Raw genomic sequence first — 15,050 nt, 5'->3', positions numbered from 1 at the left:
TTGTAGTGTTGTTTAATTGTAAAAAAACCTGTTAGAGAAAGAACACAAAAAGAGCAACCCAAAACAAACTGGAAAAAAGAAGATAAAATTATAGTTATTTTAATTTTTTAAAATTAAATTATTCTACTTACAGAAATGATCATAAATGCAATAATTTGAAATAGATCAAATTCCAAATTCTACTTTATATTTTTAAACATTTAAACATATTCAGGAGTGTGCATGTTTGGTAACTCTGAAATGACCCAGTAATCTAATACTTTTGTTGTCCATGGTATATCCTAGGTTTACTGAAATTTTAGAAATTATTATTATTATTATTATTATTATTATTATTATTATTATTATTTATTGGATTTGTATGCCGCCCCTCTCCATGGACTCGGGGCGTCTAACAACAGTGACAAAAAACAGAATGTAAAAATCCAATACTAAAACAGCTAAAAACCCTTGTTATAAAACCAGTCATACATACAAGCATACCATGCATAAATTGTAGAAGCCTAGGGGAAAAGATTATCTTAGTTCCCCCATGCCTGACGGCAGAGGTGGGTTTTGAGGAGCTTATGAAAGGCAAGGAGGGTGGGGGCTATTCTAATCTCTGGAGGGAGTTGGTTCCAGAGGGTTGGGGCCGCCACAGAGAAGGCTCTTCCCCTGGGCCCCGCCAACCGACATTGTTTAGTTGATGGGACCCGGAGAAGGCCCACTCTGTGGGACCTAACTGGTCGCTGGGATTCGTGTGGCAGAAGGCGGTCCCTGAGATAATCTGGCCCGGTGCCATGAAAGGCTTTATAGGTCATAACCAACACTTTGAATTGTGACCGGAAACTGATCGGCAACCAATGCAGACTGCGGAGTGTTGGTGTAACATGGGCATAGTGGTGTGTAAATGAAAAAAAAAAAAGTACCACTGATTTCTTTGAAAATGAAATGTGATTCACCAACATTGCATGCTCTCTCTTTTTAAAAATTTATTTGTCAAGTACGTATTGGTAGTATACAAAGAAATAACATTGTTTATATACTGTACAGGATATTGGTACTAATAAGAGAGAAACTTAGGAAAGGGACTTACAGTTAAGTGTATGATTGGTTTTTAACTTGTGGTGTTCTTAAAATTAATTTAATATTAATTTAATATTGGATTTGTCTTGTATTGCTGTTGCTGTGAGCCGCCCCGAGTCTGTGGAGAGGGGCGGCATACAAATCTGATTAAACTTAAACTTAAACTTAAACATTTATGCCAAACTGTATTTTATGCCAACAGTACTCTTGAACAAAATTAATTGAAAAAAGAAGAACATGTATTTTAGTAAAATATACATTGTAGCAATTAGAAAGAAAAGGAATCAGGAACAATGCTGATGTGGTAAACACTTCTTCTCTATACTCCCCTTGCTCTACAGTTTGTAAATGTAAAATTACACAAGGTATCAACAGTTTTATGACTATTATGGTTACTGTTAGATTGCCCTGGCTCTAACTTTTTCTATTACAAAAGCTTGCTTTACACTAAAATCCTTAAACATATGTTCCCTCTTTGGCTATTGTAATTCTGTTAAATAAAATTCCTAATTTGGGAAAAGGGAGAAAGTAAACAGTATAGATGTGTTGCTTCTTACAAGTTAGAATAGTAATCATTCCATTTTCCACCAATCACTGGCTGATACACAAATCTTAGCGAAACATACCTGTTTTAAGCAGTGCAAGCTCCAACTGAAATGATGTAGTGGGATAATGCACAGCACAATAATATACTGCAATTGCATCTCATGGGTGTGATCTTTGGAATCCTCAAGACTGATGAAACTCAGCAATTAAATTACATTGGGCATCTAGTCATTTTTCTCTGTTCCCTTGGAATTTCCGATTTGTCCTTGTTGCTGTGAAATGAGTCCCAGAACTTGATAGATGCTTCCTTGGTGGAAAAATAACTATTGGTGGGGACAATTTAAGTAAATACTACATGTATTTACTCTTTCCCCCCCTCTCTGTTGTTCCATTGGGAGTTCCTCACCAAATCAGCACTCCAACTTTAGGTTGGCAAAAACATTGAGCATCCTTTTATGCAGAAATTAAATCACTACAGCTTCTCTATGTGAGATTTTTTTTAATTTTTTTAATTTATTTGTTTTTTTTCAAATATAACATAAAAAAGAAAAAAAACATACACAGAAACATACACATACAACATTTGGGAAATGAAAGTTTCCCCACTTTTTAGGTGTTTGATCAGAGAATATTGCTTCTTGTCTGTTCTGTTGGGCTCTCTGGTAGACTCCTCCCAAAAATTCACAGGTACAAATTTCAGACACACACATGTTTGAAAATTCAAAACAATGTTCTTTATAATGAAAATTCACTTAAACCAAGCCCTCTTTTGGTACAGCAAAGAGCACTCGTCTCCAAACAAACTGGTAATTTGTACAAGTCCCTTATCAGTTCTGTGATACTTAGCTTGCAGCTGTGAGGTAATTCACAGTCCTTCTTCTTTCACAAAGTGAAACACACTTTGCTCTGGTTTAGTTTCAAAGCGGGGAAAAATCAGCACACAAAAGGTCAAAGTCAGTAAAGCAGTCACGAAACACAACGATCAGATAATCCTCCACAATGGCCAAACCCACAGGCTGCTATTTATAGCAGCCTCACTAATTACAACAGCCCCACCCAACCACAGGTGGCCTCATTGTCTTTGATAATAATCTCTCAGTTCTTGTTGCCTATGCATCGCTCTCTGCATGCGTGGCTGTATCATTAACTCTTGTTCTGAATCCAAGGAGGAGCTAGATAATTGATCTCCTTCTGAGCTGTCTGCCACACTCTCCTCCTCCCTGTCACTCATGTCTTCTTGGTCAGAGGAGCCTTCATCAGCAGATTCCACCGGAGGGGGGGGCAAAACAGGCCTGCAGCATGTGGATGTCTCCCCCACATCCACAGTCCTTGGGGCAGGAGCTGGGCCAGAGCTAACCACAACATTGTCTATGTGAGATTTTAAACACAGTCACTATGTCTATCTTTTCAGTAGAGCTAATGGGTATTTCCATGTGGTACTGTTTTCAGTCCTTCTAAAAACTTGAAAGTATTGTATTAATCTGTCTCAGATTAAATAGATAGGAGGAGGAGGAGCATCTTTTGCTCTCTCCATTGAAATAATGTCTTGTTGGTCCTTGAAAGGGTGGCTTTTCTGTTGCAGAGCCCACCCTCTGGGACTCCACACTTAATCTGATCTTGATATTGGCCGCGATCCTATGGGTCTTTCCTGAAGTCATGGATATGCTCCAGAGCCTAGATGTCATAAGCTTTCCAGACTTTAACAATTGCAAATGAATGAATCAATGAGTTAAATACATCTTAAAGAAAAATTAAGAGAGCCAGTTGGCATAGTGGTTAAGTCACCAGTCTAGAAACCAGGAGTCCATAAGTTCTAGTCCCATGTTAGGCACAAAGCCAGCTTGATGACCTTGGATTGGCCTCTCTCTCTCTCAACTCAAGGAACAAAGCATGGCAAGCTACTTCTGGAAAAACCTTGCCAAGAAAACTGCAGGGATTATCTACGTAGTTGCCAGAAATCAACCCCTCCCATCTTCAATGAAAACATTTTGGTTTTCAGAAATCCAAGCATCAAGAATGAAATGCTCAGAGGTTTGTTCCAAAGAGGAACACGTTCTCAACTTTAAAAGGGCAAAATGGATGACTAAAGCTGATCTTCTTTCAGAAATAATTGCATCGGATAAATATCTCTCTTATTCTAAAGTGAATGATATGGGTGATCAAACTATTTTGGAGCATGAGGGTGAAACTTTAGGTAATCTATGTGAGACCTTATTTTATTATTCTCCAATTCTCCTCAGATTATGAAATATTATGCTCAGTCATGTCCTCATCCTGCAGAATATTGAGTGGCTGGAGGCATTGCATTATTGGTTATAGGGTTATAGGGTTAAATAGGGTTCAGGAGGGAAGTGTTTTTAATAGGAAAGTGAACACAAGAACAAGGGGACACAATCTGAAGTTAGTTGGGGGAAAGATCAAAGGCAACATGAGAAAATATTATTTTACTGAAAGAGTAGTAGATCATTGGAACAAACTTCCAGCAGACATGGTTGGTAAATCCACAGTAACCGAATTTAAACATGCCTGGGATAAACATATATCCATTGTATGATAAAATACAGGAAATAGTATAAGGGCAGACTAGATGGACCATGAGGTCTTTTTCTGCCGTCAGTCTTCTATGTTTCTATTTCAGTCAACATATCTATCTCAAAGGTACAAACTGGGGAAGACTGATAAACTATGTCAATATGGGGAAAGGAAGGGTTCTTTAGAAACATAGAAACATAGAAGACTGACGGCAGAAAAAGACCTCATGGTCCATCTAGTCTGCCCTTATACTATTTTCTGTATTTTATCTTACAATGGATATATGTTTATCCCAGGCATGTTTAAATTCAGTTACTGTGGATTTACCAACCATGTCTGCTGGAAGTTTGTTCCAAGGATCTACTACTCTTTCAGTGAAATAATATTTTCTCACGTTGCTTTTGATCTTTCCCCCAACTAACTTCAGATTGTGTCCCCTTGTTCTTGTGTTCACTTTCCTATTAAAAACACTTCCCTCCTGAACCTTATTTAACCCTTCAACATATTTAAATGTTTCAATCATGTCCCCCCTTTTCCTTCTGTCCTCCAGACTATATAGATTGAGTTCATTCAGTCTTTCCTGATACATTTTATGCTTAAGACCTTCCACCATTCTTGTAGCCCGTCTTTGGACCCGTTCAATTTTGTCAATATCTTTTTGTAGGTGAGGTCTCCAGAACTGAACACAGTATTCCAAATGTGGTCTCACCAGTGCTCTATATAAGGGGATCACAATCTCCCTCTTCCTGCTTGTTATACCTCTAGCTATGCAGCCAAGCATCCTACTTGCTTTTCCTACCGCCCGACCACACTGCTCACCCATTTTGAGACTGTCAGAAATCACTACCCCTAAATCCTTCTCTTCTGAAGTTTTTGCTAACACAGAACTGCCAATGCAATACTCAGATTGAGGATTCCTTTCCCCCAAGTGCATTATTTTACATTTGGAAACATTAAACTGCAGTTTCCATTGCTTTGACCATTTATCTAGTAAAGCTAAATCATTTACCATATTACAGACCCCTCCAGGAATATCAACCCTATTGCACACTTTAGAGTCATCGGCAAATAGGCAAACCTTCCGTACCAAACCTTCCCCTATGTTACTCACAAACATATTAAAAAGAATAGGACCCAGAACAGACCCTTGTGGCACACCGCTTGTAACCTGTCTCTGCTCAGAATATTCACCATTAACAATAACTCTCTGATGTCTATGCTTCAGCCAGCTTGAAATCCACTGAATTCAAAGCGGAGAATATTTCATCTAATTTTCAAATATGTAATAATTGTTTTCTACAGTTAGCTCTTTCTTTTAAAAATTGCCATTATATATTACTGTTTTACATCATATAACTGTAACCACTGTTTAAAAAAAAGAAAGAAAGATACAAGGCAAGATCTGGAATGGACTGCATGATATACCAGTAGTTGCAAAAGAAACTCAGTAAAGACTTTCCTAAAAAAACCCTCCCAAGTCTTCATTCCATTGTAGAAAGGGGTTACAACCAATTCAGATTATTTCAGGATAATATCAGAAAATGGTGGTTAACTGGTTGTGACTTTTCTAATTGCTTCTTTCACCTCCTTATTTCTCAAGCTATAGATTAGGGGATTCAACATGGGTATGATTAATGTGTAAATTACAGAAATTACCATATCATTATCCTGTCCAGATTTAAGGTTGGGATGGATATATGTAAAGGATCCGGTTCCATAAAGTAAAGCCACTGATGTTAGGTGAGAAGCACAGGTGGAGAAAGCTTTACGTTTTCCTTTCATTGAGTTGATCTTCATGATGGCAGATAAAATGCAGAGATATGAAATAATAATGGCTGAAATAGAAGTCATTGCAACTACTCCTGTTGCAAAGACAGAGAGAGATTCTGAAAGGTGGGATTCAGAGCAGGAAAGCTGAAGAAGTTTAGGGATGTCACAGAAGAAATGTTTGAGGATGTTACATCTACAGTAGGATAATCTGAATATACACGCTGTCTGTAGCACTGAATTTGTAATGCCGGCTGCATAAGCTCCTGCAACCAGACAGTTGCATAGTTCTTGGGACATAAAAACAGGATACAAGAGAGGGTTGCAAATAGCCATATATCGGTCAATTGCCATCACAGCCAAAAGAAAGCACTCGGTAGTCACAAAGGCAGTGAACAAACAGAGCTGAACAACACATCCTACATAAGAGATGCTTTTATGAACTACCAAGAAGTTCACTAGCATCTTGGGGGCAATCACTGAGACATAGCAGAGGTCTGTGAAGGATAAATGGAGGAGGAAAAAGTACATGGGAGTGTGAAAGTGGGGGTCAATCCTGATCAGCACAATAAGGCCGAGGCTTCCAGTCACAGTGAAAAGATAGATGGCGAGAAACAAAAAGAAGAGAACCATCTGCAGGTTGGGTTCATCAGTGAATCCTAGTAGGATGAATTCTGTTACCATTGTGTAGTTATTCTGCTGATCCATCTTTATTGAATCAGGTCTCTGGAGAGAAAAAATTAATAATCAAATCAAACAAAAATATAATTAAATATTTGTTGCGTGATGATTACTTTTTTTCATTCATAAGTTTGCTTGGTTTAGTTTTAGGTAAAACATACGGACCTTGACATATCCCTGCACATAAACACTCATTTGCTTGGTTTTATCTGTCCCATTAATGCTAACAATCTGTATCATATAATAGTAGCAGCATCACCGCAGGCCACAAGGAAGGGAGCGAAGAAATATGATTGATAGCTAATTTCTAGACAGTGGGAAAATACTGGAGAAAAGCTTTATAAATTGCTCATAATATGAACTTTTGGTTTGAAATGGTATCAAGATCCAAATATTGAGCTTTTATTTATTATTATTATTATTTTATTTATTTATTTATTAAATTTGTATGCCACCCCCTCCATAGACTCAGGGCGTCACAGCAATTTTCTATGCTGGCTACATGTTAGATAAATTTTTTGCAGTGAGAACTTCCAGGATATGCCATTATACTTGGCTCCCAGTGTTTTCCCACTAGCGTGAGTGAGTAAGAACTCTTCTGCCTCGATGCCTTGATAGTGACCCCACTTTCAGGGATACAGCACATTTCCCCATTACTGACATGAATCAGGCTAAGATCAACCATTGTCCCTAGTAAGAAGACCATTGTCAAAATTTGCAAGTGTCCATAAAGGAGAAGAGGTGGGCAACCAATGGCCAAATGAATGCATGCATAATATGTGATGCTTAAATAAATGTAAAGAATAAACATTTGTACTATAATAGTATCTTTGTGTTCTATGTGTTGCCTTGAACATTTCATTACTGTATACGTTTTTTCATTTATATTTACTTCTTGTTCATTCGTTCATTCGTTCATTCGTTCATTCGTTCATTCGTTCATTCGTTCATTCATTCATTCGTACATTCGTTCGTTCGTTCATTCATTCATTCATTCATTCATTCATTCATTCATTCAAATTTCCTGATTGCCCATCATGCTTGTGTGAGTCTCTGCAGCTTTAAATAAAACAATATAGTCATATAAAAGCCACAATTAAAAACAAATCTAAACTACCTTCAGGATTTTATGATGTCCAAACAAGTTGGTAGAGTCAGGTCTTGATGGTCTTCTGATAGGCTAGTACAGTGGGGGGCCTGCCTTGCCTCTGGGGACAAGATGTTCCATGTTCAACCAACAAGATCCCAAACTCTTTTCTATCCCCCTTGAAAATCTGTAAATGCATTCAATCATAAACCCCACCTCCCCACTCAATACTTCATTAGCCTGAAAGAAGAAAGAGGAAAGATTGAATAAATGGAGAAATAGAGGTTTCTTTTTTCATTCTTCCCTTTGACAAGGGCCCAGTCTTCATTAAGCAAAGTAAGAGCTCCTCTCCCCTCAAGTAAATCATTGTCCTTGTTCATCACATACATGAAACGATCCCCCTTTGTTCTGCAGAGTGCAATATTATTGGCTGGGGTCAGACACTGAACTTTAATCATGGCTTTAATCCGACTGGGTTTATATTTATGTTCAAAACAAATGCATTCCATTATGGTTTAATCTGACACGAGGCACAATCATTCTCTGTTTTAGAATGTAGGACCAGAAGGGAAATGCATTCTTAGTCATATCAAATAAAGAAGAATGCAGATATTGTTTCTGGAGGCTTAACTAAAGCAGTTTGTCTTGTTCTAACAGAATGGATGGGAAAATGTTTTTCTTAATTACCATCCTTTTTAGCTTTTGGTGGCTGTCTTCTCACCAATACAAAATCCTACACCAATTAAACCTTAGTCAACACTGATTGTTATGGCCTTTATACAGATTAAAAGCTGTTTTTGAATTGCATTAGGTACAAAAAAATATTATCCATTTTTTGGGGGTAGTGGCTGTTTTGCAATGTCATATCAGTGTTTTCTAAGTTCAGGCCAGTAACAGTTTGACATAGTTTAAAAAGTTGTATCTTGGAGGATGACCACTTACTGCGTTTTTCTGCTGTGAAGTCATTCATGGCACAAAATAGTAAGTTCGAGTCATTTTTATGTTGTCATCATAGATGAATTGTATATAAATGCCTTTCTCTGAAAAGAAGGAAGTTGTAAAAAAATGTTCTAAAGGTTTCAGCCGATGGATTTTCCCATTCATTTAAAGCTGATAGATAAATAACATGTTTTAAGAGAAGTATATTGAGGCAAATGGCCACCCACCTCTTTTTTTTCACTTCAGTATTTCCCTTAACCACTTTGCAGATAAAATTATAACCCTAGTCTTTTTGTCACTTTAACTAGTACCTAGCTCTGTTAAAAAAGTGCTATTGCTAACATGTTGTAAGCCGCCCTGAGTCTAAGGAGAAGGGCGGCATAAAAATCAAATCAAATAAAATAAATAAATAAATAAATAAATAAATAAATAAATAAATAAATAAATAGACAGACAGACAGACAAACAAACAAACAAACAAACAAACAAACAAACAAACAAATAAGAGACTTAAGATACATTTAAGACCACCACTATAAGTGAAGCTTGTAACCTTATTCATAGACATGAGCATACTGAACTACAGAAAGTTGACCATGATAAATCTCATGTACACATACAAATACACACATCCACACACTCCAAGAATTGCTTAAGAAATATAATTTTAAACAATTAAATATATATATTTCTTACTTATACACCCATGTCAGTCTGTAAATTTAAACTTTCTCCTCTTCTTCTTTGTGATGAAATGGTTACTTGTTAGAAATATTATTCAACTTACCAAAGTATTGCACAAAAATGGTAGACACATAAGGGGCCTCTCTGCAGTTTTCCATGTACAGTAAATAGATTGCTGGAGCCTCATTGCATGCAACATTTCCAAAGGGTACGATTCATATATTTTATTCTCAGAAAATTAGCATATTTTGCGTGGAGAATATCTAAGATTCCCTGGAGGCACAGGCAGAGTCTTTCATGGATTATAATAAGTCCCATTGGCAATGTACATACTAGACAAACAAATTGAAAAGTTAGTGTGAATTGTCTAGACATAGTTTATGTACAAGATCCTTATCTACAGGATATTACTTTTTGACTTAGCAAGTGTGAGGTTGTTTCATGGCTTGTATTAACCATGAATTCTTGATCAAGAAACAGTGACTGGTTCACATGTAATGTCAGGAAATGACACTAACCATAATATCCAAGCCACATTATTTGGGTTATTTGCAGAACCACTTATCTCTGATCATTTCTGCCTATTCCACAAAACATACCTGCAAGACAGGTATGATTCCTTCCATCCTTACCTCAGATCAATACCTTTCTAGTCACTCGTCTCTCAAGATGTGGATAGACCCTGTTGGCCTTTTGCAAAGCCTTGAAATTAAGCTATTTTCTTGGGACCAAGTACAAAGTTGAATATGTGTAATGTAATGGTTGAGATTATGTTTCAGGTATAATCATTCTCGTTGTTTTATTTGCTTGGTTATTATCTGTTTTCCATTTTTACTTCATTTTACAGCTCCCAGGGTCAGAACTGTGAACTGAGCAGCTATTTCAATTGATTAAATAACTAAAGTTAGTTAAACTGATTGAACAAACAAGCAAACAAAAAGAAAAATACACTATGTATTATTGCATGAAATCAGCAATCATAAAATGTCTGGTGTGCAAAGAATGATCAGTAAATCTGCAATCTTCTTTCACTAGAAGTTATCTCCACTAGATTTATTTCTGAGTAGATGTGTGTGCAAAGTAAAGGTTTCACTTATGCAACAGACCTGCCCTGCCTAATAAGGTTAGCCTGAGGTGACATAACAATTCCTTTTATAAACTAGAATTTGAGGAACAAGGAGAAAAGGAGAAAAATGGCATCACATTTTTCTTGAGAAAAACACAAGGGCATAAATCTTCTGCAGGAGCACAGGCCTTTGGAAATATATCAGTAAATTGCAGCCTTCAAGATATAAACTGGATCCAAAATGGCATGATTAAATTACAATATGTATTATTAGAAAAATCAGAAAATAATATGGATTTAATTCAGTGGGGGGTTGCTACCAGTTTTCCCAAGACTGGGTGAACTGGTAGCGGCAGTGGGAGGCTTTGCCCACCTGCTTGGAGGTCATCACGGACAAACTGCACATGCGCAGAAGCAGCACGTTCGCACTGGTAGTGAAGGTGAGTGACACCCATTACTAGATTGATTGTTGGGTTGAGTTTGCCATTAAGAATCAATGTAAAGAGAGAAACAAGGAGGAGGGACATCCACAATGGCGATTGAGCTTCACAGTAAATGGCTGTGAATTATGTTGGACAAGATTTTGAGTACAGTACTGTATATCCAAAATAAAACCACACACACACCCATCCATACACACACACACACACACACACACACACACACACACACACACACACAGAGTCTCATGTTTTAATTACATACAGTCTGGTGTGCTCAAATTTCCTTGTCCAAGTCTTGGATACTTTTCTCCATCATATTGGGGTTAAGTCAGGGGTATATCAGAGTTAAATTAGGCTTATATCATGTTATATCCAGTTATGCAGATATGTAATCACTCTTTGTACCACTGAATATCACTAAATTGCAGCCTTCAAGATATAAACTGGGTCCAGAATGGGGTGATTAAATTAGAACATGAATTATTAGAAAAATCAGAAAATAATATGGATTTAATTCAGTGGGGGGTTGCTACCAGTTTGCCAAAGACTGGGTGAACTGGTAGCGGCAGTGGGAGGCTCTGCCCACCTGCTTGGATGTCATCACAGACAATCTGCACATGCGCAGAAGCAGCACATTTGCATGCACATCTCCAAAACAGTAGCAAAGGTAAGTGAAACTCATAGCTAGATTGATTGTTGGATCGAGTTTGCCATTAAGAATCAACGTAAAGAGAGAGACAAGGAGGAGGCACATCCACAATGGCGATTGAGCTTCACAGTAAATGGCTGTGAATGATGTTGGACAAGATTTTGAGTATATCCAAAATAAAAGGTCACACACACACACACACACACACACACACACACACACACACACACACACAGTCTTATGTTTTAACTGCTTACAGTCTGGTGTGCTCAAATTTCCTTGTCCAAGTCTTGGATACTTTTCTCCATCATATTGGGGTTAAGTCAGGGATATATCAGAGTTAAATTAGGCTTATATCATGTTATATCAAGTTATGCAGATACGTAATCACTCTTTGTGGCTTGAGAAGAGAGAGGCTGGTTCTTTCAGTGTTCTAGAATGTTAGGTATATGCTGCCCAAAGTGACTTGTTGAGATGGGTGAATATAAAAATAAAATAGAACAAAAGAGTTGGAAGTGATCTCTGAGGTCTTCTAGTCCAAACCCTCTGCTTTGGCAGGATCATGCGCACATGTGCAGAAGCAAAAATTTGGAAAAAATAGCCAAAATCTCACCTCTCATGAGATTTGGCTTGCTGCGCATGCACAGCAAGCCAAATCTCATGGGGGGGCATGTTGGGGGCACGCAGCATCACACACAGCCCGGATTTTCATACTGGAGTCATGCACCTGGGTGCTGTCTCTCTCTCTTGTGTGTGTGTGTGTGTGTGTATTCCCTCCCTCTTTTCTCCCTTCTCCCTTTCTCTGCAAAGATCTTTGTAATCTATGGCTTTATCCTGATCCTTTGGGCTGAAATCGTAAATCTAAGCTGGAATAGCGGAAGCAGGAGAGGACACTCGTTGTCCTTTTTCTCCCCACGACCTGCTTGGAATAAAAAAAGCAGGATGATGACGGCCAAGTTTCTCCTGGATGGTTTTGCTCATTAAAAGGAGGGTCAAGGAGAAGGAAAATGAGGAGGAAAGGAAACTCTAGATAAATTATTGAAAAAAATAGAAAAGAAAAGAAAGAAAAAAGAAGGAAAAGAAAGAAAGATGGGGAAGCTGTTGCACTTTTCCTTCCTCTCTCTCTCTCCTTTGCTGATGCTTTGCCATCACTGCTGGGCTGCCATGCTCCTGGCTGTCCTCCTCCCGCCCCTTTGCTGCTGTGCAGCATGGCAACAGCAGAAAGCTTGGGGAATCAACACAGCAGACGACATGGCTCCCCAAATCAACACAGACTGTGGAAACTTTTGCATCTCATTTGGAAACCAAGGACCCAGAGTATGGAGGAAGAATGGAGAGGCACATACTGAAAGATGCTTGAAGTCCAGTGTGAAGTTCCCACAGTGTGTTGATTTGGGGAGCCATGTTATCTGTTGGTGTTGATCCAGGGTCAACACAGCCATCTACCAGGAGATTTGGAGCACTCCATGCTCCCATCCACATATGAAGTTTATGGGAATGTTGACTTAAATTTTCCAGCAGGTCTTGTCACCTTTCCACACTGCCAAAAGCACCAAAACCTGATTCAATGACCATGGGATTATTGTGCTTGGTTGGCCAGCAAACCTACCTGACCTGAACCCCATAGAGAATCTCTGGGGCATTGCCAAGAAAAAGATGAGACACAGGAGACTGAATAATGCAGAAGAGCTGAAGGCCACTAGTGAAGCATCCTGGTCTTCCATAACATCTCAGCAGTATCACAGGCTGATAGCTTCTATGCCATGCCACATTGAGGCAGTAGTTGCTGCAAAAGGGACCCAAACCAAGTACTGAGCACATACTGTATGCATGCTTAGACTTTTCAGATGTCCAGTATTGTTCTTTGTACAATCCTTTTTTTATTGATTGCATGCAATATTCTAATTTTCTGAGATGGTGGATTTGAGGTTTTCATGAGCTGTACCCCATAATCATCACAATTATGACTAATCATGGCTTGAACTAACTTGCCTTGCGTATTATGAGTATCTGTCATATATTAATAGAATAGAATAGAATTTTTATTGGCCAAGTGTGATTGGACACACAAGGAATTTGTCTTGGTGCATATGCTCTCAACGTACATAAAATAAAATATACATTTGTCAAGAATCATGTTACACTACTGAAATAAATGAACATTTGCACGATATTCTAATTTTTCGAGTTTCAACTGAAATCCCATTTGCTTCCCATTTGGAGTATAGACAAATTCAATGCATATCTCTACAGTGGAATCATTGCATTAACTCTGGATCTCTTTCTTTCTGATTGCTGTGTCTTTTTATGGTCACCGGAATCGGAAAAGCAGAAGAATATTTCTGACTCTGGAATTAGCACAACCATGCAGCTGACCTACAAAAGCTATGCTGATTCTTCAGTGCAGAAAAGCATAAATGGATTTGTGGAACCATCTCTTCTTTCTATTCTTTTTCTTTTATTTCTGATCATTCTGCTGTAATTGCAGTTACCACAGTACTAAAATGAAGGGTTTTTTTTAAAATAAATAAATAAATAAAACTAATGCATTCTAATTCATATTTGGGGTCAGGGATGGGAGAAGCCAAATATAGTCTTTATACTTTTGTTGTTGCCACCTCAAAAGGATTTAATTGAAATCCACATACAGTGATACCTTGTCTTACGAAATTAATTGGTTCCAGGAGGAGGTTTGTAAGGTGAAACAATGTTTCCCATAGGAATCAATGGAAAACCGATTAATGCATGCAAGCCCAAAATTCACCCCTTTTTCAAGCTGAAGCGCCCATTTTTGCGCTGGTGGGATTCCACTGAGGCTCCCCTCCATGGGAAACCCCACCTCCAGACCTCTGCATTTTTGCGATGCTGCAGGGGAATCCCAGGAGGGGAATCCCAGGATTGCAAAAATGGGTGCTTCACTGGCAACGGAAGTCCGGAGGTGGGATTTCCCAGCAAGGGAAGCCTCAGCAAATTCGCAGCATCGCACAAACACAGAAGTCCTCCAAACCCCACCTCCGGACTTCTGTGTTTTTGCGATGCTGCGATTTCGCTGAGGCTTCCCTCGCTGGGAAATCCCACCTCCGGACTTCCGTTGCCAGTGAAGCGCCCATTTTTGCAATCCTGGGATTCCCCCTACAGTATCGCAAAAATGCAGAAGTCTGGAGGTGGGGTTTCCCATGGAGGGAAGCCTCAGAGGAACCCCAGGATCGCAAAAATGGGCAACGGAAGTCCGGAGGCAGGGCATCCCAGTGGTGGTGGCAGTTTCATATGGTGAAAAAAGTTCGTAACAAGAGGCAAAAAAATCTCGAACCCCAGGTTCGTATCTCGAAACGTTCGTATGACGAGGAGTTCGTGAGACGAGGTATCACTGTATTAAACTTGGACCTTATACTGGTGCTGTTGGGTATGTTGTCTGTTCTTTTCTTGGAACTCCAGTACATTATATATGCATGTGTATACGGATAAGTGGGACTGTGTATGAGTATTGCATACTGCCCCTTTTTTTAATTTGAAAGCCAAGGCAACCATGAAAAATAGAATTTTATTTACCAACAATATTGTATGAGAATCCCAAAGGAGCTTTTTCAATAG

General features: G+C 38.6%; 1 protein-coding gene across 1 annotated transcript; it reads right to left on the bottom strand.

Annotated features, from left to right (window-relative positions):
• Positions 1–5,691: 5,691 nt before the first annotated feature.
• LOC139166695 (olfactory receptor 5J3-like) lies at positions 5,692–6,618 on the bottom strand. The gene has a single exon (XM_070750644.1). It carries the CDS (start codon positions 6,616–6,618, stop codon positions 5,692–5,694), a length of 927 nt encoding a protein of 308 aa, XP_070606745.1.
• Between the last annotated feature and the right edge of the window lie 8,432 nt (positions 6,619–15,050).

The sequence above is a fragment of the Erythrolamprus reginae genome, chromosome 1 (genome assembly GCF_031021105.1).
Source record: "Erythrolamprus reginae isolate rEryReg1 chromosome 1, rEryReg1.hap1, whole genome shotgun sequence".
NCBI lineage: Eukaryota > Metazoa > Chordata > Lepidosauria > Squamata > Dipsadidae > Erythrolamprus > Erythrolamprus reginae.
The sequence above is the reverse complement of the archived record's forward strand: the minus strand, read 5'-3'. Positions and strand labels throughout refer to the sequence as shown.